Genomic DNA, 26,832 nt, shown 5'->3' with positions numbered 1-26,832 from the left:
TGGTTCTGCATCCCCAAAGGACCCTGTTTTACTACAAAATAGGATTTTGAATCCCAGCCTTTGTGGAGAGGTGTTTTCTGGAATGTAACCTGTACACCAGCTTCAGCATCAAGATTTTTCATGGGCTCTTCGCTGTTGAACTGGTTGGCCTTGTGGCAGCTGCTAATAAATAGAATTCTGCAGCTAAGCTACTATCTCCGGGTGACATCACTAAAACCACAAACTAAGGTATCCCTTTATACCTGGGGAGTTCCCCAGTAGGTAGATGCCCCTACCTTGCCTGTAGGTGGCCTCGTATTGTGCCTTACTGAGAGGCATGGAACCAACAAGTTACCTACATGCAATGCAAATACTAGATGCCTAAATTCCCAACGCCAGTTGTATATCTGCACCCACCTTGTGCAAGCAATTCCCAAACCTGAAAGGAAAACTTATTTTGTCTGCATATCTCCTTTGCAACACCAGAGGTATGACACCAATTGGGTTGGGGGATCCAATTTAAATTGGCCTTAAGCAGCATCTGAAGCTCATGATACAGGAACCACACTAAGGTTAAGTAGCTCTGAGTCTGGTCAGTACCTGGATGGGATCCCATTTTTATTGCATTTAGCTCCCTGGAGGAAAGGCAGGACGGAAATGAAATAAATAAATGCTGCAATTTGTTTTTATTTTATTTAAAACACCACTGCTATTCGTTTTTTGGTAAAGAGGTTTCCAATGCATTTCTATAAACAGTTTTGCTTTATAAAAGTCAACACTGAACAATATTCTTCCCTGGGTGCTATGTCAACTCCAAAACTGCAAAATGATGTCATAACAAAGCTTTTATTACAAGTAAACAGTGCATTGCTGGAAATTATCCTTTACTACGTTGTAAGCCATCTCACACTTAAGATAAACTATTGTTTCTTTTCACTGTTCATCAAAGAGGCACTTATACTGAGGCCTTAGTTATCTGTAGATTAAAATATTGCTTAAAGGCTAGGTGATGATTGATCAAGGGGTGACAGAAGATCTACAGGTACATAGTTCATGACTTACGCATACTAAGGGTCGAACCATTCCTACTTTGTGTAGAAAACCAGCCACTGCTCAACTTCCTTTTAATCTTCCAAGTTGATGGCACTTCCCAATCTGACACGCAAAGCAGCGAGGAGCAATTGAAAAGGAACAACAGAAGGCAGCAGGAGAGATGCTGTCTTCCTGCTGCATTTATTCTGCAGCCCTAACTACTTTATATTCCGTCTGGCCCAAGATGAGGTTTCCCAGTCAAGGGGGTGAGGGAAAAGATAAGCACCTCTGTTCCGAACTACAGTTACTTCCTTGTATATGGCTCCCTACCTTGAGTGCCACAGTTCCTCCAATGCATGACGTTTCTCTCTTTCACAAATAACCAGTGCAATGGAGGGTAGGTGGGCTCTAACTCTTTTTGCCCCTCTCCCACCGTGGTCCCAATCCAGATCACTGCCTCCTATGTGCCAGGGGAACATCCTTTAGCTTCGAGTGCAAAAAGCAGGAGAGGGGGAGTCCAATCCAGACTGAGAGCATAGCGAGGGTTAAATTGCATATACCTCCACACAATGCCACAGTCTTGATCGGGATCAGGGAGTGGCATGCTGGCTGTGGAAAGAAAAAATAGCCATGGGTGGGATTTTGGCCATCAAGAGGCAAATACCTGATCAGGAATCTTATGTTTAGAACTAAGTGGCTAGTTAATGCTTTTAGCCTAAAAAGTTTAAACGGAAGAGGTACAGCAAATGGTTTGTTCGCGAAGTGCGTGTTATTTTTGGTGTTCGTACAGGTGGCAGAAACTGAAGGAATAAAGGAGTAGAAATTCCTGAAATAAAACTGAATAGAAAAGGTGTGAATGGCTATTTTGGAACTTCTAAATGCTACACATCATTAGAGCTAAGGATTTTCAAAGTTATACGTAAATATATTTGGATGGTTGCAACCTTTATTAAGGCATCTTAAACTTGCTAATTTTCTACTACAATTTGGGGTTATTTAAAAATGCATTAGACTTTCACTGTAGCACTCAGAAGGGTTTTCCTTACCATGAAAAACCTAGCCGACCCTTAGTGTGCCCATATTCATATTCATTTAACCATTTCATTTCTTGAGCTGTGTCACCTATAAATGGCAGCTTAGTAGGCTGCTTTTCACATGGCTGTTCATTTTCTCTAAAAACTGGTCTGTTTATACCTGAGTCACCTTCACTGAGTGCTTTCAAAAGAGGGTAAAGATTCCGAGTTGTCTTGGATTGCTCATCAATGATTTTCTTTGCATACTTCTGGAATTCCTGCTCCTTGAATAATAAAATGCGTTCTTTTTGTCTGACATAGTCTGTCTCCGCTTGTTTCTCACGATCTTCTTTTAACTTTTTTTCGACCTGCATTGGAAGGGAGGAGGGAAATCTTAAATATATCCAACAATAATTTTATAATATATTAAAACTGAAACTATAAAGTTATAGATGTCCTGATTCCCTCAATAATAATAATAATAATAATAATAATTAGCGCACGACTGAAGCACTAGCTAGGATAAATGATATCGTGTGGGTGCAATCCTTGTTCTATAAAGTTAATAAACATTGTGAGTAGGACACAAGTACAGCATTAACTACCGAATGTAAAATTCAGCATTCTGAGAATCCCAGTTTAATCCAGTGAAACTAAGCTTTAAGTATCTGTAATGGCATTTGTCTATTTTCTTCCCTCCCTGCGCTCACGCGGTCTCTTTCATTCATTGCCACTGTTGTTTGCCGCTTGGGAGCAGGGAACCTGTCAGTTTTTGCCTATTTAAATATTTAAAATATCACCTACACTTCCAAAACATGGAAGATCCCCCTCATCTGATTTTGGGAAATTCCCCCTCCCTTCCTCTGGCAACACCCTGGAAACCTACACTGTGCAGGACCCCCTATAACCCTCTGGAGAGGACTGGTGTGCAGAGGAGGGAGAGAGAGACAGAAGGAGACAGAGACGGAAAAAGAAAGAAAGAAAGAAAGAAAGAAAGAAAGAAAGAAAGAAAGAAAACTTCTGTGAGTTTTCTACTCATGATATTCAGGATTCAAGCCTCTGACTATTACACTACAGTGATGATCTTCCCGGTTTTCTTTGATTTCTGACAGTATGCAAGGTTCCTTTCTCTAAGGCATTTGTCATCTGGAGACAAAGGAAGCCTGTCTCTGGGACTTCATCCATTTGCAGGTGCAGAGGGCAGTTTTCTCACACAAGACTGCCCTCTCAAGCACTAAACAGAAATGTACAAGTCATATTCCATTTCCGCCCTTTTTAAAGAAGTTTACTTTGTAAACTTAATGCCCATACTTACTATCTGCATGACATGGTAGTCTTGTAATTTTAAGTTTGCACAATGATTTCTATGTTTCTTGTCTTTCTCCAGTTCTTGGAAAATCCGATCTGCTTCTATTTGTCCACGAAGTATTTCTTGAGCCTCTAGTCTGTCCTGTTTTTCTTTCTCTTCTTTCCTTTTAATCTATAACAACACAATCCAGTTCTTATCCTGTGGTAGTGAAGCCTAATATCTGATGACTCTTTAACCTGCTACTAACATTAAGAGTTACATATATGCAATTTTGATATTCTGGGCAACCAATTTTTAAATACTTTTATATGTAAGCCAATCCCACTATTTTAAGGGGATTTGCTTTCATGAAAGCTGCTCAGGAACACAGTGCCTGTGTAAAAGAAGTCTATTTTTTGAGATGAAAGGTTGCATCCAACACTGTCCACTTGCACACTGAACTTCTGCTCTCTCAATGCAACTTCACCTTTATCTCCCTCCCTTGTGGTCTTCCACATACCCTCAAAATCTGCTCTACATGGCTGCGGGATCCTCTGGAACCTATTATGGGGTGCACGGGGGAAGAGGTAAAAGTGAAATCCAGTTGTGCAAGCAGACTGCTGACCCAATGCTGGATTCCATCCCAACTGATAAATAAGAAATGGTGAAACAGAAAAGCATGCTTAATTTTATTTTTCTTACCACATTCATTCTGTGCTCTGTGATGGATTTCAGTTCAGCATTGTTCTTTTCTTCTTTTTCTTTGCGTTCTCTCTCCAGCTGTGCATCCGTCTCTGCAATGTCCCTAGCGATACGCTCATCCTCATCATCAGCCTCCTTTTTCATATGAGCCAGGAGGCGGCTAGTAATGTTGTCTCTGTGCTCCTCCATTAACCTGCAATGGTTCAGCCATAAGTGCCAAGATTCATCAACTGCGTGCTGTGAGGGGAGGCCTGGGGCATGCCTTGATTAAACTACCAAACTGGATAAAACCACACTCCTCTATGCCAATCAGAGGAAGGACTGATGCTCTGTATCTCTACCCATACGTGACACCTGGTCCCAGACAGGTGGCGAGCTGGCTGCCAAGGAGCAATCAGGAGCCTTAAAACGCTCCCAGTTGTTCCTCGGTGAAGGGAGCTTGCTGTCAGCGATCTTCAGCTGATTGGTGGTGAAAGCAAAGTCACCAAGTTAACACAAAGTCCGCAAAGTTAACACAAGCAACAACTGATTTACACACATCCAACTGGCACACGACTGTGCACACACACATCACAGCGACCCGGATGTGGCTGGAAAAGGAGGAGGGCTTATGTGCACTCTGCCATTGCGTGTGATGACCCAGAATGCAAATCGGGAGTTGCCTATAAGTAAGTAAGTAAGTAAGTAAGTAAGTAAGTAAATCTGCACTAGTGTTCCTGACCTGTTGGTGCCTACCCAAAGTCAGCTTGCGGTCAGCATCAATCAGCTGACTAGTGCGCACTGGGGTCAGATGTAATATGGAGTTGCTGCTTGCCTGAAGTGGGCTTCGCAACCTAGCTGGAATCTGCACTTGCAGCAAGCCCCAAACATAGTTTGCTGTAAGTGCAAGTATCTCTTTGAAGGGCCGGCTTGAATTGAAGCTGGTGACAGAAGAATATTTCTCTGTGGTTGCAGTTCAAGTGGCACCTGCAAAGAAATTCTAGTTTGCTTGGAGTCACTTGTGATGTTGGGTGATTGACACTTGTCAGAATGGCCCACAGTACATCACCGAGGTAACTATCTGGCCCACTGGCTGCATCCTATTCCTCATCCATGCCTCTGTATAATATTCATCTCTTATACTGGGTCCTAGGCAGGTCTGCGGGTACATTTGTTTGTTTATTGATTTCTATCCTGCCCTTCCACCCAGGGCAGCAGACACGGCAGTCTAAAAAACAGTTTTAAAACATTATCTCAAATCAGTGATCTTAAGGTTGGGAGATTGCTTGGCAACTCTATGTATGCTGCCTTGGGTTTCGTGACGGAAGAAATGCAAGATGCAAATGTTATCAGTCAAATAAAATAAAAAAAGAGTTCGCAGCAGAGTAAAAATGAATCGAGAGTCCTTGGTCCCACAGAGCAGGATTCAACAAACAAATCCTGCTAGCAGAGCCAACTAAAAATCTTCATTAGTGCAACAGGACTCCCCGCCCCCCACCCCTCTGAAATTGGCTCTATTGGGACCATGAAGAACCCCCAGAAGAATATGATTGGGAGGAGGGGGGATTGTTGTCAGGCAAGCGGAAACGCTGGCGCGGATGCAAGGACAGCCGCAGTGTTACATTCCTTTCATAATATCTCTGTGTGCGAGATGGGGTCTCTACTGTAATGCTAGAAAACTGTACCTTGTTTTATTTGGGTAATGTGTTTCCATTTCCCGCTCACATTCTGCCTACCTGTGCATTTCATCTTCTTTTGCTTTTCTCAGCTTAGCCATAGCCTGCTTTGCTTTATAATGTGCTCGGACTTTATCATCCTCTTCCTCTTCTTTTTGCTTCTCGATAGCCTTGAGAGTCACCTGGTCAGCAACATGTGCCTTTAAAAAAACACATGAAAAAACTCAGAACGCGTGCTTTGTTTACCAAAATAAGTGTCGAGCAGAGCACACTATAAAAGGTAAAGGTAAAGGTACCCCTGCCCGTACGGGCCAGTCTTGACAGACTCTGGGGTTGTGCGCCCATCTCACTTAAGAGGCCAGGGGCCAGCGCTGTCCGGAGACACTTCCGGGTCACGTGGCCAGCGTGACATCGCTGCTCTGGCGAGCCAGAGCCGCACACGGAAACGGCGTTTACCTTCCCGCTGGTAAGCGGTCCCTATTTATCTACTTGCACCCGGAGGTGCTTTCGAACTGCTAGGTTGGCAGGCGCTGGGACCGAGCAGCGGGAGCGCACCCCGCCGCAGGGATTCAAACCGCCGACCTTTCGATCGGCAAGTCCTAGGCGCTGAGGCTTTAACCCACAGCGCCACCTGCTGCCTCCTGCTGGTCAGGGTATGTCAGGCCTGCTCGTTGTCCTCTTCAGATCACCACACAAACGCTTCTTGTTCTTTTATAACTTTTGATTGTGTATTAACAAAATAATCTTATAAACAGTTCTTAACTATTATTCCTCAGAGTCACTTATTTCAGATACCTTCTGAGCTCTGCTTCTCCGTGACCAGCCACCCTCAAAATGGCGAAGGCGCCTCCTGGCTAGAGCTGGCCTGTATCTCCCCACCTCCGAATCTGAGCTAGAACTGAACCCTTGCCTTTCCTGGGAACAGCCGGTCCCTCCCTGTTGTTCCTCTTGCTCCCTTCTATTAGATTCACTGCTCTCCTTCCTCCCTTGGGGAATGCTTTCTCCCTCTGAGAAACTGGAAACTTCTAACTCTTCCCTGACAGGATAGAAGGTGGATTTTTGTTTTTTGCTGATCCTTGGCCAGACCTGCTTGACACAAGACCCCAAACACCCTGTATCAAGGGCTTGGCCAGCTATCATCAGTGGGAACACCACCAGCAGTAGCTCTCCAATGACCTGTGCCTTCACTGGGAAAACTGGGGCTGGATTGACACTTCTGCCCAATCCTAACTCTTTCCGGGTGCGTGATCGCAGAGTGGTGGCGCAGAATCTTTACATAAGACTTCACTGCATTTGCACCAGTTAGGCCCGAGCTATGGAAGATGAGAGAAAAGATCATGAAGAATGTTATGTATTTATGCAAAGTACAGAGTTGGGAGAAGGAGATTTATAGGAATTTGTTCCTGTTTTCGACATCAAAGGAGCAAGAAGCGGTGGCGACAGTGCAAATATAAGACAGCATATTAATGTCATCTCGTGTAAACATGGGTACCAGTGTTGGAGCTGTGTAGCTGTTATGGAGCTCCTGACACCCTGTCCTTGAAAAAGTGCACCTTGTGGCTTGTACTGGTCCTGATACAGACAACTCACTGCAAAAATATGACTGAACTCCAATTTTTGCACTGCTTACAAATCCCTGCCCTTTGTGCACCTAACTAGAAGTCATTTCTGTCAAGTATGGAGACTATTGGCATTGTTTCATATGCAGGTTCCACAAAGATATCAACAGGTGATGAAACATGAATGGGAAATGCCCTTTAGATTTTGCCCAGAAGGAAGCTTTGTCAACAGGTGGTTTGACACTATAGCAGAGTTTTAGACTGCACCACCTTCACTAATACAGTTGTATCTTGGTTTTTGAACAGTTTAGTTCTTGAACGTTTTGGCTCCCGAATGCCGCAAACCCAGAAGTGAGTGTTCCAGTTTGCGAACTATTTTTGGAAGCTGAACATCCAACGAGGCTTCTGCGGCTTTCGAATGGCTGCAGGAGCAGCCAATCAGAAGCTACGCTTGGGTTTCTGAATGTTTCGGAAGTTGAACGGACTTCCAGAACGGATCCCGTTCGACTTCCAAGGTATGATTGTATTGCCAATATCCAATCTGCCATTGGGAATAGAGAGCACCATCATCTGTGTGAGCCTCACAGCTGTTGAATTAGCACATCCTTAACAATCACCTATGCAAACAAAATTGTGCATGGAGGCAGCCTCTCTCTCTCCTGACCTTTGAACTAAAGGCTCCCCTACAAAGTCATATCTGAAAAGCAATGACACAAGCTCTTGGCCTAAGCACCAGAAACCAACTTCCCCTCCGTTTGTCATAAGCAAGCCTGTGGGTAATTTGACTGGTAATTTGTCCAAGTTAAGCACCTAGTCAAAGTCCAGTGGAAACTGAAATGCGTTTTTTCAGATCCTAAGTTCCATACATTTGGCTACTAACACCCATTTCATACCTGATGCTCCTTTCTACGCCTGATTTTGTCTTCATGCTCCTCCTGCTCTTTCTGCAGCACTTCCTGTTGATTTAGCAGGACCTGCTCCTGAATCTCTGCCCTTTCCCTTTTGTCTTCCAGCCTGCTCAGTTCTGCTAGACGTTCATGCTCTTTTATCCTAAAACATAGAAAAGATTGGTCAATGAGCCATGTCTAAAGTTCCTCTACAATTGGCAGAAGTTCTGGATGCTCAAGAAGACTGGTACAGGTGGATTGCGGTTATTTGCAGGGCTTCCTTTTTCTCTCTCTCGAAAGGTGTACCCCCACTTTTCAATCAAATTATCTCCAATACGATTTTTAAAACATTAAAACAGTTCGGAAAATTAAAAATCCTACTGGTGCCCTTGCTCCTCTGGCTGACAAGTAGGGGCTAGGGTAGCCTTCCTCTCAATTATTATTATTATATCATTATTTATTGAATTTATATACCGCCCCTATACACAGAGGTCTCTCGAAATACTAAGGTGACAGTACTATGCAATGTTATGAGTCATATACATTCTCCCAATATTATTATTTATTGAATTTCTATACCGCCCTACACCCGGGGGTCTCAGAGCGGTTCACAGAATAAAATCAAGATATAAAACCACAAGATACCTAATAAAAATAAAAACAACAACCCAATAGCCCCCCTCCCCACAACAACAACAACGAAAACGTTTTAAAAGGGCATAGGATGCAAATTTGATCAACCAAAGGCCTGGTTAAAAAGGAACGTTTTTGCCTGGTGCCTAAAGGTATGAAGGTGCCAGGCGAACTTCCCTGGGGAGAGCATTCCACAGACGGGGAGCCACTGCAGAGAAGGCCCCGTTCTTGTGTTGCCACCCTCCAGACCTCTTGAGGAGGCACATGAAGGAGGGCCTCAGAAGATGATCTCAGGGTCCGGTAGGTTCTTATGGAAAGAGGCGGTCCTTGAGGTATTGCGGTCCTTAGCCGTTTAATTCTGAACTCTCAGATCAACTGGCAGTTGGAGCCAAGTGTTCTTTAATTTAAGGAGTGGGGGGAGGAAGGAACCAGGCAGAGGGCCTTCTCGGTGCCGGCACCCACCCTGTGGAACGGCCTCCTATCAGATGTCAAGGAAATAAACAACTATCTGACCTTTAGAAGATATCTGAAGGCAGCCCCGTTTAGGGAGGTTTTTAATATTTGATGTTTCATTATGTTTTTCATCTGTTGGGAGCCGCCCAGAGCGGCTGGGGAAACCCAGCCAGATGGGCAGGGTATAAATAATAAATCATCATCATCATCATCACTGTCTGGCCAATGGTTGAGGCCAGGCTGGCCTTCAACTCGCCACTTGTATTATTCCTAAAAGAGAAAAGATGCAGCATCCCTGCGAAGGTCCTTATTCTGTTGACTAGCAATAGAGGCCTTCCCCTCACTTTCGGAGTCCCAGGGCAAATGGTACTTGGAGTACAACTTCCTTCCAGCAGTGAGAGGGAGTAAGGAGTTACAGCTGCTAATTCAGAACATGGTCCAATATGGTATGTTTTGGTTTCCTGCCCCATCCCCCAGCAAATGTTAAAAGAGATCAGCTTCCATGTTGTTGCTTTATGGGGCAAATGTGCCACAAATGACACATTTATTTTATTCTGTGGGCTTAAAAAAAAGAGCTCTTGCTAATTATATTTACTGTTCCAGTTGATCCTTGCTGAGTTGCACTCTCTTCCTACGGTTCTCTCTAATCTTTTCCTCCTCTTTTCGTACGGCTTTTTGACGTTCACGTTCTACTTCTTCATCTCTGCAGCGGTACAGGTTTTCTCTTACCTTTTTAAATTCAATCTGAGCATCTCTTTCTTTTAAGCATTCGGTAAGTAAGAGGGCTCTCTGCAAAATAAAATTGCAACGTTTGATAGGGATTCTTTTTATTGTTTTATTTAAACAACAAACAATATTTTAAAGCAATAAACGATGCGCCAGTGATGTAAGTATTATACAAATGATGTTTTCTCTTAACAACAGTAGTTGACAATTTCTAATGTGTTAAGAGAGAGAACTCTAAAACATGTGTGGGTTTATATTGTCTTGTGCTTTGTTATTCCAATATATTATAAATAAATTACTCTATAAAATGATCATCTTCCTTTTCTAACTCTGACCATGTTTGTCGATCTTATCATATTTACAACATCTGATATTTTGATTACCCAGTTCTCTGCTGGTAAGCGTTTTTTCTTCTTTCCACTTAGGAAGCAACAGTCAATAAATTTATGACCATTTCTCTATTGTCTGTTAAAACACGATCCTTCACATACCCAAACAATATTGGGTATGTGGGTTCATTAGAAATGTATACCCTGCTATAACATCAGTTTCTTTTACATACATCAATCCAAAGAATCTTCATTTTGGGACAAGTCCAAAAAATATGATACATATCTGCATTTGTTGCTTTACATAACCAGCATATATTGCTTGTTGTCCCATATATATGGTTCGATCTTAATAGTGTAAAGTACTATTGAGATATAGGGACGTGGGTGGCGATGTGTCTAAACCACAGAGCCTAGCGCTTGCTGATCAGAAGGTCGGTGGTTTGAATCCCTGTGACGGGGTGAGCTCCTGTTGTTCGGTCCCTGCTCCTGCCAACCTAGCAGTTCGAAAGCACATCAAAGTGCAAGTAGATAAATAGGTACCGCTCTGGCGGGAAGGTAAATGGCATTTCCGTGCGCTGCTCTGGTTCGCCAGAAGCGGCTTAGTCATGCTGGCCACATGACCCGGAAGCTGTACCCTGGCTCCCTTGACCAGTAAGGCAAGATGAGTGCCGCAACCCCAGAATCATCCATGACTGGACCTAACGGTGAGGGGTCCCTTTACCTTTACCTTTTTACTATTGAGATATAAGTTAAAATGTTATATAATTAGAGAAGCTTGCCAACTCACAAGGTTGGGGGGGGGGGACGACCCATGAGCCTAAGTCACTTGGTTCATGCCACAAAGGTATAGGGATTGGAGCCGACATGGGAAAGCAGGTTGCTCTGATCTCTGGGTAGAGGCAGAGAGCTGGGTGCTGGCTCTGCTTGCTTCATCAAACAAGTTGATGGAGGAAAGCAAGTTTCTTTCAACTGGGGAAGGTCAAGTAAACAGGATGCTATCTCAGAGTCCCTGTACCAGTGTTTCTTCAATAGCCTCAGAATCTGCTCCTGTCTGGGCCCTATACACATTAAGATGAGGTGGGGGTGGCAGCCATTCCTAGACAGTTTGGATGTGACTGGCCTGCTTTGCAAACAAAGGCATAAGCTGGTTCTCATGGCCTCACACAGAGCTATTACCTTCTTCCAATATTAATGATCTGTGTCAATGAAACCAGTTTTTCAAATTTGTTAAGAGGGCTACCTGATAGCAGTTTTTTACTGATGAGAATGCTAGTCCCCCTATTGCTTATTGTATTAGACAATGTTTTCCCAGATACTCTTGGCTTCTTCTGACACCAAGAAAAGCTTATTAACAGCCATTTTGATTGTGCCTATTTCTCTCAATTTAATACAGCTTCTATGTTGAACATATCCCCCACATTAAAGTGAAATAATAATAATAATAATAATAATAATAATAATAATAATAATAATAATAAATGTTACATGGAAGTCTTTCACTCTCTCATTCTGATAGTACTGATAGAGTTTGGATTCTGCCACCGCCTCTTTTCGCTTCTGTGCTTCATACTTTGCTTCTTCCAGGTCAACCTTTCTTTTTTCTTCCTCATCCCTCTCCTGACGCTCTTTCTTGGCTTTCAGTTTCGCTTGTGCCATACCCTGCAATGCAATATTTTATTCATTCATTCATTCATTCATTCATTCATTCATTCAATATTGTTGCAATCTGTCTGTCTCGAGAAAAAATGAAGTACACCTCTGGGAATGATGTCAAACTGATGTGTTAGCAGCACCAAAGTGACCTCATCGGGGCACAAGCCTGGGCAGTGTGTATAGAGGTTCTGTGCTGCCCAGAGAACAAGATCCACACCCCTTTCAGCCTAGCTGATTTGGCCCAAAGAAAAGCAGAGCGATATGTTTGGCACCAGCTTGGCTGCAGGAGTTGCCAAAAAGTATCATACAAGGCGCCAACCGTCTTAGGGTTTACTTCTTAGCCTTTTCTTCTCCTGAAGATATCCCACAAGGCAGTAGAGGTTTAGGATCAGTTTTTTCCTTCTCCTAGATGGGCTACTTTCCCAGGTTAACAAGCCCCATCTGTCCTCACGTCCTTCTATAGCACATATAGAAACTGCCTTCTTGACAACTGGACCCACTATTAGTCTCATCCATTCAATCCGCCAGAGCCTGTCTTTGCAAACCCTAACTCACCTAGGGTTTGAGACCCATCAGTTACCCACACCTAGTTTATCCAGCCAGCTGAAGCCGCTCCCAGGGAGTTGCTGCTGTCACAGATGAGAGCTGAGGACAGGGTGGGGACCAAAGGTGGATAAACTACCCCAGAAGGAGTACGACGCATATGCCACCAGAGGTACTACCCCTTCCCATAACCCTATGCACCCAACTTCCTTGCATGATGCATTGTAATAAAGTATTCAACTAAGATATTTGGTCTACAGTAGTAAACAGGCATTTGTTCATTTATAAACTACTATGAACTTCTTCTTTTTCATATAACCCATTGCTTTGGCACACGCATGCTGCACATTATGACACCATGCAAGGCACCCAATGTTGCAGATACAATGCCAATGCTGAGGATCAGAATGTTGTTGTTTAAACTAGCATCAATAACACTAATACTCAGCAGAATGAGCAGCAGAGAGCAAGGATCTGCCATCACCAGCCACTGCTGTTTTCGCCGGCTGGGCTGACTCCTCCCCTATCCTTCACAGCGGCTTGTCCTGTGAGAAGGAGCAGGACCATCTGATCTGAGGATGATGGTATTGGGCGTCTATGAGCCATGAGCCTACCTGCTATGATGCCACAAAATGTTGGCAGATTTCATTTAGGCCCCAGGAGATGAAGACCTCACCCAGTAAGGTCAACAACTTCTGGCTGCATTGCAGTCACTTCCAGGTAGGTTGGGTTGCCAGGCTATTTCTCAGGAGCCACCAACAAACAAACAAACAATGATCAGCCCATTTCCATCCAATCTGTTGATTTAAAAAACCTTGTACCTTTAAGATCGTGGTGCTTAAGTGTCTTTTCTTTGATCCTTGCCATATCCCATTTTCCTATTTTGTCAATTTTTTTTTAGTCTGTAAACCTGAGGGCAGGGGCTGTGTTATTTTTATCAATTTGTAAGCTCCTCTGGGAGATTTTATGGTTGAGGAGTGGGTCCTATACATGTAAATAGTGCTCAACAGTCTGTATAGTAAATCAGTGTTATTTTTTATCTACTGCAATATGAGTTGACCTGAAAAACTCATGGTTGAGGCAAGTTCTGAACGCAGGACTTCTCAGCTCAAACTATAAAATTATCATTATCATCATTATTATTTATTAAATCATCTGAAGATCACAGGGGTTTACAACACAAGGTACTTAAATAAAAAACAAAATCAAACCAACAACCTCCCCGCCCCCCCCGCCCCCTGCAACTAACATATTTAAAAGGCCATAGGATATTTAATCAGTGAAAGGCCTGGTTATAAAGAAACATTTTTGGCTGGCACCTAAAGATAAATAATGAAGGTGCAAGGCAAACCACTCTGGGGAGAGCATTCCACCAACACGGAACAACTGCAGAAAAGGAACATTATTGTGTTGCCACCCTGAAGACCTTTCATGGAGAAGGCATGGGAAGAAGGCCACCAGAAGATGATCTCAGGGTCCAGGTAGGTTCATATGGACAGAGGTGCCCCTTGAGGCATTGGGGTCCTAAACCATTTAAGGCTTTACAGCAATTTGAATAGGGCCAGGAAACTGATTGGCAGCCAGTACAGTCCGGCCAGGATTGTTGTTAAATGCTCAAGCCATCTTCCCCACCGGTGAGCAACCTGGCTGCCGAATTCTGCACCAGCTGATGTTCCTGAACCGTCTTCAGAGGCAGCCCCATGTATATCATGTTGCAATAATCTACTGCTGATAAACACATATATTCTGATTTTACTGAAATACTTTTGACTGACCAACCCAGTAGTAAGAACAAGGATAGAAATACAACCAGGACTGTCATAAACATTCCACAGGCACTGAAATGTATGTGTGTCACTTACCGCAATAGTGTTATGCCAGTTTTTCACAAGTGCTTGAGACTTTAAGTGCAGATCTTTTCGTTCCTTCCTTTCAGCACGAATCCGGGCTGCTTCTCTTGCTGGGGCGGTGAGGCTATCGTGAATCCTCTCCCATTCTTTTTTGGGGAGTATAGTTATTTGGCGGAGATCTACTCCCACCGGAAGAAATATTCCCTCCACAACATCATCTTCGTTTGCTAGATATGAAAAAAAAAAATTCTGTCAAATGCCGTTCACTTTTAGAAGACATCTGAACGCAGCCCTGTTTAGGGAAGCTTTTAATATTTGATGCATTACGGTATTTTAATATTTTGTTGGAAGCCACCCAGAGTGGCTGGGGAAGCCCAGCCAGATGGGTGGGGAATGAATGAATGAATGAATGAATGAATGATTAAATAAATAAATAAATAAATAAATAAATAAATAAATAAAAAATAATTACGACTCTTTCACCTTCTGGGCAAAACGATCATGCTTTCATACCAGGTTGAGATAGCAACCCTGGGCACGCTGTATGATGGTGACATCTTCACACTGCAACCCTAAAAACATGTTCATTCTCTGGTTTCAGTGAGAATGCTCCCATGTAAATGTTCATAGGATTAAAGTCTTATAGGTCTGCTGAGATGCAAACACTTCAGAGTTCAGAGGGACTTATTCCCAGATAAATGACAATGGACAGGATTTGTCAAAATATTTGGGCCATTGGGTACATTTGTATTTTGGGATGGCGCCATGGGCACCACCTCCTCTGGTAGCTTTTATTTGCCCTTCTCCAGCTCAATCATTCCTGCTACTTTCCCACCGGGGGTTCGAAGATAGCTACCCTCTCCTCCTCATGATGGGGTTTGTGGGTGCTCAGAGGCTTCACAGCTACCAAGGAAGTGAGTCCCCAATGGTGTCACTATGTCACACAGGTGACCCCAGCAATATAAGATTTCAGCCTTAGTCAACTTATGGATTCCTCATAGTGGAATAATAACCACAACACTGAGGACATTTCCCAGAGGCCATTGGCTATGTGAAGGAAGTTATGACCTGAAAACAGAAGTGGCAAAAGGTCCCTATCTAGGATTCTGTTATGAGACGCTAGGAGACTGTTAGGGAAATAAGCTATTTAAGATTTTCCCAGACATCCCACCTTAAACTTATCACAGTTAAGGCCGCATAAATGAAAATGCTGATAGCGGGAAAGCAGGGCAAAAATGAAATGCTTAGAATATAAGCCACAGTTCCTCCGAGGATAGGGAAGGCCCCACCTGGGTTAGTGGCAGCACCCAAATGACACGTAAGTATTATTTTCCTGCAAACTACAGCTTTTAAATTCAAACAGCAAAGCTGGAATCTCCATCTTCAGGGACAGCCCCATTTATTTATTCGCTTTGCATCCCCCAAAGATCTCGGGGCAGTTCACAGCATAAAAATCATAGCTGCCAACCTTCCCTTTTTTTGTGGGAAACTGCCTTATTTCAGCGCCGTTTCCCGCTGCTTCCCTGGATTGTTAGATATCCCGTAGACTGTCCCCAGGACAGGTGAGGCTGCTGATCCCTTATTTTCAAATCTGAAAGTTGACAGCTATGGTCTTTAGTATATGCGCCGCCAGAGTGCAACAATCTGCCCAGCGCCCCCAAATTTTATTTCGTGTGCACAGCGCCATTGAGAATGACAAGTGCCATTGTTGTGAATGACAAGCTGGCGTGGCGAGTCTTTGGTAAATGAGCTCACAAAGTCGAAAGTCCTTTAGCGAAACAGTAGGTATACATTTCGGTAATACCTAGGTATATATGTATTTTGTTTTTCTAGCTTGATCAAAGTTATTTACTATTTCATATTTATTTCATAATAATAAACAAATAAATAACAGGTGAGGCTGCTGATCCCTTATTTTCAAATCCGAAAGTTGACAGCTATGATAAAAATACCACAAAATACATAATAATAATATTTCTTCAATTAAAATTTGTTTTCAACACTGCACTGCCCATGTATGCCGTGTTGCAGCCACCTCTTGCAGACAAAACCCATCGATTCTGATTTCACCGAATCTCTTTTGTCTGAGAGAGGATAGAAAGACGACGGAGAAAACTCGCCCCCCAACCGCCCCGCATTTTGCCAGGGCGAAGGCGCCGAGCCTCATGAGGAGGCTCAAACTGGCAGCGGGTCCAGGCGCATCAACGGGGACCGCCGCCGCCCTCCTCCTCCTCCTCGGACCCCCAAGCAGCGCCTCCTTCCCCTCACACGCACGCGTGGCTGGGCGCTCCTGCCCTCGCCGCTTCTTGACGAGCACGGCCTGGCGGGCGGCGGCGGCGGCGGCCTTCATGGCGTGAGGCGACCCGCCGCCGACGCGACTCGGGGCCTTAGCGCGCGTGCGGCGGTTGCCAGGCAACGGCGGGACGGCGGGACGGCGGCCGGGAGGGAAGTGACGCGACGTTCTGAGGAGGCGGCGGCGCGAGAGTTGTCCGCGCGCCGCTCACGTGACCCGGCTTCGAAGGAGACGTTGCAGGTCAGTGCGGCCGGGCGAGTCCAGCTGCTGCTGCTGCTGCTGCTGCTGAAGCGGCGGCTGTTGTTGTTGTTGTTGTTTGCTGTTGCGGCTCTTTACCCCCCCCCGCCCTTCTTCCTGCTCCGTGCGCGTGCGCGACGCCCCCTCCCGCCGCTCCGCCGGTCCCTCTTGCCTCGTCCTCCGCGCTTCCGCCGGGCTCCGGCCCGCAGGCGGTCCGAAGCCGGAGGGAGACGACCCGGGTTGGGTGGATGTGGGGTGGCGGGGTGGGGAAGAAGGGACCGGGCAGGGTCTCCCCCGCAGGCTTTCCCCCATATTTGCCTTGTGTGGGACTCCTGTGCCCAGGGCATCTGTTTATCAGCTCCATCTGGTACCAGGCTGAGACCCTACCTGCCTGCAGAGTGGTGCATGCTCTAGTTCAGTGTTTCCCAACCTTGTGCCTCCAGCTGTTTTTGAACTACAACTCCCATCATCCCTGACTAGCAAGACCAGTGGCAAGGGATGATGGGAACTGTAGTTCAAAAACAGCTGGAGGCCCAAGGTTGGGAAACACTTTCTAGTTATCTCTCGCTTGGACTACTGCAATGCACTCTACCATTCTTCTCTGGTAGGGACTTTATCTTCTCTTCATCTCTGGGCCAATAACATTCGTGCAGCCATGGTCACATACATAAATAGTCTTTTCTGCTCCCTTGGGATTCCAGCACCTAGAAGTCCTAAAAGGAAGGCTTTGGGTTTTTAAGAAAAATTTTAAACATTTTTTTCAACTCATTGTATGTCATTTTGAGACTGAGGTTGAATCCTGACAAGACATAAGTACTGTTTTGGGGGGACAGGGGACGGGCAGCTGTGGAAGACTCCCTGGTCCTGAATGGGGTAACTGTGCCCCTAAAGGACCAGGTGCACAGCCTGGGAGTCATTTTGGGCTCACAGCTGTCCATGGAGGTGCAGGTCAATTCTGTGTCCAGGGCAGCGGTCTACCAGCTCCATCTGGTACGCAGGCTGAGACCCTACCTGCCTGCAGAGTGGTGCATGCTCTAGTTATTTCTCGCTTGGACTACTGCAATGCACTCTACGTGGGGCTACCTTTGAAGGTGACCCGGAAACTACAACTAATCCAGAATGTGGCAGCTAGACTGGAAACTGGGAGCAGCCACCGAGACCACATAACACCGGTCCTGAAAGACCTACACTGGCTCCCAGTACGTTTCCGAGCACAATTCAAAGTATTGGTTCTGACCTGCAAAGCCCTAAAGGGCCTCGGTCCAGTATACCCGAAGGAGCGTCTCCACCCATATCATCCAGCCTGGACACTGAGTTCCAGCACCGAGGGCCTTCTGGCAGTTCCCACGCTGCGAAAAGCCAAGTTACAGGGAACCAGGCAGAGGGCCTTCTCGGTAGTGGCACTCGCCCTGCGGAATGCCCTCCCATCAGATGTCAAAGAGAAAAATAACTACCAAACTTTTCGAAGACATCTGAAGGCAGCCCTGTTTAGGGAAGCTTTTAATGTTTAATAGGTTATTGTATTTTAGTGTTTTTTTGGAAGCCGCCCAGAGTGGCTGGGGAAACCCAGCCAGATGGGCGGGGTATAAATAATAAATTATTATTATTATGCGATGAAGGCGCTTGGCGCTGGTCTGCCCAATTATTATAGAAAGGTGGAAGGGTCATCCAGTCCAACCCCACTGCTCCAGCCAAGCATCCAACGTCTGCTTTAAAAAAACCTCCAAGGAAGGAAAGTCTGTTCCACTGTCGGGACAGCTCTTGCTGTCAGAAAGTTCTTCTTGATGTCCTAATGTTTTTATTTATTTATTTATTTATTTACTTACTTACTTATTAAATTTGCCTATCACCCTATACCGGTGAAGGGACGCGGGCGGCGCTGTGGGTTAATAGACAGAGCCTAGGACTTGCCAATCAGAAGGTTGGCGGTTTGAATCCCCATGACGGGGTGAGCTCCCGTTGCTCGGTCCCTGCTCCTGCCAACCTAGCAGTTCGAAAGCACGTCAAAGTGCAAATAGATAAATAGATATCGCTCCGGCAGGAAGGTAAATGGCGTTTCCGTGTGCTGCTCTGGTTCCCCAGAAGCGGCTTAGTCATGCTGGTCATATGACTCGGAAGCTGTACGCCGGCTCCCTCAGCCAGTAAAGTGAGATGAGCACTGCAACCCCAGAGTCTGTCACGACTAGACCTAATGGTCAGGGGTCCCTTTACCTTTGCCTTTACCCTATACCAGCAGTTTTCCTTTCTTTGTAATTTGAAGCCATTGGTACTGAAGCAGGAGAAAACCATCTCGTTCCCTCTTCCATGTGACAGCCCTTGAGATAGTTGGAGGTAGCTGTCCTATATCTCCTCTCTTCTTATCCAACTTGCACATACCCAACTCCCTCAACTGTTGCTCACAAGGCTTGGTTTCCAGACCCTCGATCATCTCAGTTGCCCTCCTCTGCACACGTTCCAGCTTGTCAACGTCATTCTTAAATTGTGGTTGCCCAGAACTGGACACAGTATTCCAGGTATGGTCTGACCAAGGCAGAATAGAGCGGGACTATGACTTCCCTTGATTGGAACACTATACACTTCGGCAGATGCAGCCTAGAATAGCCTTCGCTTTTCTTGCTGCTGCATCACACTGTTGACTCACGTTCACCTTGTGGTCTGCTAAGACCCCTAGATCCTTTTCACATGCACAACCAGCAAGCCAGGTGTCCTCCATCTTATATTTGTGCAGCGGATTATTCCTGACTAAGTGCAGAACCTATTGAAATTCATTTTGTTAGTTTTGGCCCAGTTCTCCAATCTGTTAAGGTCCTCTTGAATCCCAATTCTGCCTTCAGCGGCATTGGCTACCACTCCCAGTTTGGTGTCATCTGCAAACTTTTATGAGCATCCTTTCCATACCTTCATCCAAGTTGTTTATAAAGATGTTGAACAACAACAGGCCCAGGTGAGAACCCTGCAGCACTCCACTTGTCACTTTTTTCCAGGATGATGAGGAACCATTAGTGAGCACTCTTTCGGATCCCATCAGGCAACCAGCTACAAATCCACCTAACAGTTTCCTCACCTTGCTCATACTTTACCAGCTTCTTTGCAAGAATAACATGGGGGACTTTGTCCACAGCCTTACTGAACTGCTCCTTCCCTTAAAAAATAATAATCAAAAAGCGTGCAAGGCAATGTATGTTGTAAATATTATGAATACGACTCAGCTGTTGGGGAGCTGAGAAAGCAGTAACTGCCTTCATAGGCTTAAATATACACATGTATGCTCTCACCTGAATTTCCTTGGCTCTTCTTGCCTCTCTTCCTAACTAGATCTGTGGCGGCAGCGATGGAAAGCTTCAGACGGCAGCTTGCTTGGGAACTGCTGGGAGGGAGCTGAATAGTGGAGCATCTTACCAGACTGTTTCTGTCTCCTGTTGTTTCTTCCTTCCCCTCAGGACAAGGTAAATAGTGTTCTAATGTTGAGCACTGACCCAAACTGCCTGCTGCTTAGGAAGAGCAGGGCTGCCAGCTGAATGAAGAACTGTACTGTACATGCCAGAGGTCTGTCAACTGCTTGCCCTCACAGCAAAGTGTTTATCCCTAAATGCAACTGTCATTTGCTGCAGAGATTGCAAGGAGTTTGGGGGGCTGAGGATGTTTACATGCAATTTATGTTGATAAACAGGGAATGGGAAGTAAGGTTAAGTCGCTTCCCTGTTTGTTGCCTGTGTCCAGTATTTTCTTTGGCGCCATATATATATATATATATATATATATATATATATGAGGTGCCACTACTCATCTCTTTATAAAAGTGCTGCGCATCTGAGCACACAATGATTACAAAAAAAGTGACTGACTCCATATAGGTGAGCACTGTCACAAAAACCCCTCTACCTGTGTCTAAAGAACGCAAGAGCGGTTCAGAGTCTAGCGTGGATCATCTTACTTTATGCAATTGTGTAAATGCATATTTATTTTCTTGATCTGTTCTTGTATCACACTGTCTCCAAATTATTAATGTTCAGCCAAGCAGTGCTTCGTAATGGTTCTGCTGCGATGAAGAGCAAGATTCTAAGCAAGTCAGCTCAAAGAGTCAAAGATAACTACTACTGACAATGTGCTTAGAATTGCAGCCCGAGAATCTTTCAATGAAAACTGAAGCATTGCAAAAGTTCTGCTTTGTGTTTCTGTATTAAGTCAATACCTGGCACAATATTTATGTGCGTGTTTATATTCATACCCTGCTTTTAAGCCAAAATTGACTCCCAAAGTGGCTTCCAATTAAGTACAATATAATTAATGACATGTTGGTATGGAAGGTGCACTTCTTCCAGCTCCTGGCATTTGATGTCATAATCCCATCTAAAAGCAGCCCCCTCTGATCCACTACTAGGGTCTTCTGACACTTAGATATACAATTTGTGTAATTTTGTCATTACATTATGTTATTTTGTCTAAATAGAAAAAAGAAGTTGGGATCACTTCTTTGTGTTGGACTTGTACTGGTGAGTCCTGGGTTCAAATCCTCAATCTCCCCTGAACCTCACTTGCTCACTATAGCTATTATCTCTAAGCCTGCTCTATCTCCCAAGGTTATTGTGAGGATAAAATAGGAGGGAGAAGAGTATATATCACCTTGAGCTCCTTATAGATAGACTAGGATGATAATGAAAGTAGTCTTGCTCTCTTTATGTGCAGATATTACAAAGGGATCTGCATTCATATTGGGGAAAACTGCTTTTTGTCTGACACCCTCCAATGAATTCAGATTTCAAACATCAGTGTCGGCTAGTGAGTACCATTGTGTTGTTCCACTATTAGATTACAGTAGTACCTCGGGTTACATACGCTTCAGGTTACAGACTCCGCTAACCCATAAATAGTACCTCGGGTTAAGAACTTTGCTTCAGGATGAGAACAGAAATCGTGCTCTGGAGGCGCAGCGGCAGCAGGAGGCCCCATTAGCTAAAGTGGTCTTCAGGTTAAGAACAGTTTCAGGTTAAGAACGGACCTCTGGAACGAGTACTTAACTCGAGGTACCACTGTATCTGCCTTTTGTGATGTACACCTGGCATTGCAACATACATGTGTGCATATTTGTTTGTGTTCACTTCAGGTCTACACTGACCTGGTTGAAACATAACAAACTGTGCTTTATTGTTACGAGCACAATCTGCACACAAGAGAGGAGGAGCTTAAAACCTGAGAATCTGATTTGTAATAAACTGCAGTTTGCTGTTTCATTCAACTGCACCAAACTATGGCTTGCTATCAGACTTTTATCTGAAACCTATAAGGCAAGAATGGGGAACCTATGGCCTCGAGATTCACCACACTACAGTTCCTGTCATCCCTGACCGTTGGCCTTGTTGGGTGGGGCTGAAAGGAACTGGAATCCAACATCAGCTGAAGGGTCAAAAATTCCCCATAGAGTATGGTAAATAATTACATATTCCAAATGGGTTTCATATCATAGGATACTGTAGATTGTAATACAGTACTTTCAAAAGCACACTTGAATACTGCCACACACAACCTGATTTCTGAATGAGAGACAATATTTTTTTCTGGCATAATTCCATTTCTAAGATCATGGTCAGACTGTAATATAATACAGTAATTGCATATTTAAGCAAATAATTCTTTCTCATTTCCAGGTTTACATTTATCCAACAACAATGAAGGTTCTTCTAGTTTTTGATTTTGACCATACAGTTGTAGATGAAAACAGTGATACTTGGATTGTGAAATGTGCACCAGCTTCCAAGCTTCCTGATGAAATTAAAAATTCCTATCGAAAAGGATACTGGACAGAATATATGGGCAGAGTCTTCAGATACCTGGGGGACATTGGCATAAGAGAAGATGAGATGAAAAGAACTATGACAGCAATCCCTTTTACTACAGGAATGAAAGAGCTGATAGATTTTATTGGCAAGCACAAAGACTTTTTTGACTGCATAATTATATCAGATTCCAATGCAATATTTATTGATTGGATTTTAAAAGCTGCTGATGTATCTCAAGTATTTGATGAAGTGTTTACAAATCCTGCAAGTTTCAATGACTGTGGCTCTCTCACTGTGCAGAATTGTCACGCTCATGATTGTGCAAAGTGTCCTATTAACCTCTGCAAGAGAAAAGTCTTGGAAGAATTCTTAGAACATTTAAAGCCCAAGGTGAAATACTCACAAGTTATATATATAGGCGACGGTGGGAATGACCTGTGCCCAGTAATGTGTTTGAAAAAAAGCGATGTTGTTATGCCAAGACAAGGGTATATGTTGGAAAGCTTGATTTCTCAGTTGTCTCAGAATCTTGTTCCCGTGGAGGCATCGGTTGTCGTCTGGTCATCTGGATTTGAGATCCTGGCCTACTTAGAAGTACTTACAAAAGGATAGAACTAATTAATACTGCCAATGGGTGGTGCTCTCTGAATCTTTTCACAGCAGAATCGTTTCTTTATGAATGTTAGGGGGGAAAATAACACTTTGTTTATGCTACTTTGATTCATTGTCTTCCCTTGTGCAAACTCGGTGGGGTGAGGTTCCTGAGAAAGGAGGGAAATTCTTAAAAGAAGCAGCAGGTTCCGAAGGTTGCAGTTCTGTAGACACTTACCAGCAAGTCCCGTTGAACTCTAGAGGGCTTACTTCTGAGTAGACGTATAGGATTGCACTGGAAGTCATTGTTAAATATAATTGCCATGTAATAGCTATGTTACATGAGATAAGCTGTCGGCAGGGTATGTTTTATGAGATATAGAAACCGTTTCCCTCTAATTATCTGATGGAGAGGAGAAATGCAGCCAGAGCTATAGCTAACACTGCACTGTTTTGCCTCGGTGCTACGTTCAGCAACAGCTATCCATTTAAGATGATATGATAGGTATCCCTATGAGCTAACTTTTAAAAGGTTGTTAATATCATGTGGGATGTGGCTTTGACTTCTCGTCTTGTGAACATCCCTCACCCCTTGCAGCCATTATAATTCAGCTGCTATTTGCAAGAAACGTAGAACTTCCACACTGTATGTGAGTAACAAGCCATTTCTGTATAACCTTCTGAAGCTCTTTTCTTGAGGGAGAGTTGCTTCCTTTAGCCACAAAATCAGCCTAGAAATGGGGGCTGATTTTGTCGCGCACACATCTCATCCCCACGCATCCCATCCCAACGTGGCTCTTTTACATTATTTAGCAAACAGCCAGCATAATTCAGCATCAGCCACTAATCACAAAGTGAAAGCTGATACCATGTGTAGGCAGCATTAACAAGGAATAAATGTGAGCAACCCTTGAAGGTTTTGTGTTATCTGACTTCACGTGCCCATGCAGTGTCTGCTTTAATTGCATATGCCCTGTGAAGAAATTAAGAGAGATGATGGAATGATACCTGTACTCCTCGTAAAAAGGGGCTTCGTATTAATGCAGCCTTCCATGTTTGCTTGGAAGTAATTCTCGCTAATTTCAATAGGATTTACTTCCGTGTATGTGTGCATAGGATTGCAGCCTTAAAACAGAAGTCAGTTTTGCTAAAACGAGTGTCCTGTGTATGATAATGTTGGAAAGGAGAATGTATCGATCCGATTTTGATGCATCTTAATGAAAGTTCCTGTGACTGAGACACCATGTTTTGTACCTCTTTGTAATACCTCTGAGGATATTACCCAGGAGTTTGTGGTCCATCTTCCTATGACATTTTATTAGCATTAGAATGGTGTGTCTGAAATGAAAGGTTTGAAAAGTGGCATATATTGATAAACAGTATTGTGTTGACCCTTTTACCCTATCGTGAAAGGTGATTGTGTTAAAATGTTTTGCTTAATATGTGGAAAAAAATATTTAGATAAATTGGTTTTCCTTCCAGTTTTTGAAAGCATACACAAAGAGTAAAGAGCATAACTTGGTAGGCTTCCAGATTCTAGTAGTTTGGTGGCAAACATTCCTTTGATGAGTTTACTTAGCAATCTGCTAAAATTCAGATACTGAGGTACAGTGATCAGTGGATTTCCTTGAAGATCCATTTCTTGCCCAGTTGTTATTTTGTCTGTATACAATGTGCCTGCTGCAATTTTTGGAGTATGAATATTCTTTAAAAATAAGACAGATATAAATTTAATTTATCCTGTTTGTAGTTTTGTATTTAAGGATTCATGCTTATATAAAGAATACTTAATTAAATATTTTATTAAGTAACTACATTACAGTTTGAGGTCTTTTGCTTTAATGTAAAATCTTGCTGCAGTGGAAATAAACAGAAGCAACCTACATTTGTATAAACAGATCTGAGATAACAGAGATACTGAAGAGATTTTTGCACTCTTGACAGTGAAAGAACAAAAATACAATGGCACTAATCCCATTGAATCAACTAATAAAAATAACCTGTAACTGGTCTCAGTCAGCACCTCGAAACCCTTCTAAAATAACATTTCCACCTACTAAAAACTATGAAAATGTCAAGTTTTGTAGGGAAGGCATTCCAAAGTTGTGCTGCCACAGAAAACAACTTGCTGTGAGTCATTGCCAAGCTGCTGCTAGGTTCTGGAGACATTAACCTATTCTTGCTTGCTCCCTTTCCTTTTTAGAAAAATTGCTCTGCTGTAGCACGCTACTTTCAGTGTAAACTCCTTACATGAGAAGGTCGTAGGAGAAGCGAACGTTTAGGTTCAGGATGTTATAGGAATTCTAAGGTCTCAAATATAGAATAAATGTTGATAATTGCACAAGGTAAACACACATACATACCGTAAGTATATAAGCCACATGTCTAAAATAGTACTGGTGAGCAATCCCAAAACCATCTTGGCTTTCCTAAAGACTCTAAATATTTCCTCTGCCTCTTTAATCCCCCTTACCTGAGAACAGGCAGGCACATAGCAATCTGGGGAAGTTCCTGAAGGGATTCCTCTCCTATATCTATGAACCTCCTTTGTATTGTCATTGTTGGTCCAGATGCTCTGCATTGAGGGATGTCTGATGGGCATCCTGATTGGCTGAAAGGCATTGTTAAAGCTATGGTATTCCCAGTAGTGATGTATGGACGTGAGAGCTGGACCATAAAGAAGGCTGATTGCCGAAAAATTGATGCTTTTGAATTATGGTGCTGAGGAGACTCTTGAGAGTTCCGTGGACTGCAAGAAGTTCAAACCTATCCATTCTTAAGGAAATCAGCCCTGAGTGCTCACTGGAAGGACAGATCCTGAAGCTGAGGCTCCAATACTTTGGCCACCTCATGAGAAGAGAAGACTCCTTGGAAAAGACCCTGACCTTGGGAAAGATGGAGGGCACAAGGAGAAGGGGATGACAGAGGACGAGATGGTTGGACAGTGTTCTCCTCTTTCACCCTCATTAAAAGGTTCTTTAATTCCTCCTCACTTTCTGCCATCAAGGTTGTGTCATCTGTATATCTGAGGTTGTTGATATTTCTTCTGGCAATCTTAGGATTCATCCAGCCCAGCCTTTTGCATGATAAATTCTGCATATAAGTTAAATGAGCAGGGAGACAATATACAGCCTTGTCGTACTCCTTTCCCAATTTTGAACCAATCAGTTGTTCCATATCCAGTTCTAACTGTAGCTTCTTGTCCCACATAGAGATTTCTTAGGAGACAGATGAGGTGATCAGGCACTCCCATTTCTTTATGAACTTGCCATAGTTTGCTGTGGTCGACACAGTCAAAGGCTTTTGCAAAGTCAATGAAGCAGAAGTAGATGTCTTTCTGGAACTCTCTAGCTTTCTCCATAATCCAGTGCATGTTTGCAATTTGGTCTCTGGTTCCTCTGCCCCTTCGAAATCCAGCTTGCACTTCTGGGAGTTCTCGGTCCACATACTGCTTAAGCCTGCCTTGTAGAATTTTAAGCATAATCTTGCTAGCGTCGGTTATTTGTAGGAATTTGTTCATTTTTTCCAAAAATATAGTCTGAAGGACAGTGGACTGGCCCCCTGCTGAAAAAGTTTGCTGGCTCCTGTTATACGTCAATCCGGCACTGCCACACACCCCTCAGGTCCCC

The 26,832-nt window shown here is 43.8% G+C and overlaps 2 protein-coding genes across 5 annotated transcripts; one reads left to right on the top strand and one right to left on the bottom strand.

Moving 5' to 3' along the window:
* Positions 1-640: 640 nt before the first annotated feature.
* Positions 641-16,721, bottom strand: CFAP210 (cilia and flagella associated protein 210). Of its 2 annotated transcripts, none has more exons than XM_079979441.1 (9): positions 16,580-16,721; positions 14,318-14,532; positions 11,745-11,918; positions 9,797-9,990; positions 8,122-8,278; positions 5,730-5,869; positions 4,015-4,207; positions 3,340-3,504; positions 641-2,392 (listed from the first exon to the last, which is right to left on the bottom strand). In XM_079979441.1, the coding sequence occupies exons 1-9, from the start codon at positions 16,653-16,655 to the stop codon at positions 2,054-2,056; spliced, it is 1,653 nt and encodes a 550-aa protein (XP_079835567.1). In that variant the 5' UTR covers positions 16,656-16,721; the 3' UTR covers positions 641-2,053. The 2 variants fall into 2 exon arrangements, with proteins under 2 accessions (XP_079835567.1, XP_079835566.1); XM_079979440.1 differs by having other exon boundaries at positions 16,574-16,691.
* Positions 16,722-16,728: 7 nt separating this feature from the next.
* PHOSPHO2 (phosphatase, orphan 2) lies at positions 16,729-25,019 on the top strand. 3 transcript variants are annotated; one of them, XM_079982961.1, is made up of 4 exons: positions 16,729-16,838; positions 20,151-20,281; positions 21,286-21,328; positions 22,481-25,019. In XM_079982961.1, exon 4 carries the CDS (start codon positions 22,502-22,504, stop codon positions 23,222-23,224), a length of 723 nt encoding a protein of 240 aa, XP_079839087.1. In that variant the 5' UTR covers positions 16,729-16,838; positions 20,151-20,281; positions 21,286-21,328; positions 22,481-22,501; the 3' UTR covers positions 23,225-25,019. The 3 variants fall into 3 exon arrangements, with proteins under 3 accessions (XP_079839087.1, XP_079839088.1, XP_079839086.1); XM_079982962.1 differs by lacking the exon at positions 16,729-16,838 and adding an exon at positions 17,812-18,034; XM_079982960.1 differs by lacking the exons at positions 16,729-16,838; positions 21,286-21,328 and having other exon boundaries at positions 20,149-20,281.
* Positions 25,020-26,832: the final 1,813 nt, after the last annotated feature.

Source organism: Podarcis cretensis, assembly GCF_951804945.1.
Source record: "Podarcis cretensis genome assembly, chromosome: 1".
Lineage (NCBI taxonomy): Eukaryota > Metazoa > Chordata > Lepidosauria > Squamata > Lacertidae > Podarcis > Podarcis cretensis.
Note: the sequence above shows the minus strand (reverse complement) of the source record. Positions and strands in the feature narration are given on the sequence as shown.

Coding starts and splice junctions, on each gene's coding strand:
- CFAP210 (XM_079979440.1), bottom strand. CDS start 16,655: ATGAAGGCCGCCGCCGCCGCCGCCCGCCAGGCCGTGCTCGTCAAGAAG. Junction 14,533..16,573: donor GCGCCCAGCCACGCGTGCGT/GTGAGGGGAAGG, acceptor TTTCATATCTAG/CAAACGAAGATGATGTTGTG. Junction 4,208..5,729: donor AAAGAAGATGAAATGCACAG/GTAGGCAGAATG, acceptor GAACCATTGCAG/GTTAATGGAGGAGCACAGAG.
- PHOSPHO2 (XM_079982961.1), top strand. CDS start 22,502: ATGAAGGTTCTTCTAGTTTTTGATTTTGACCATACAGTTGTAGATGAA.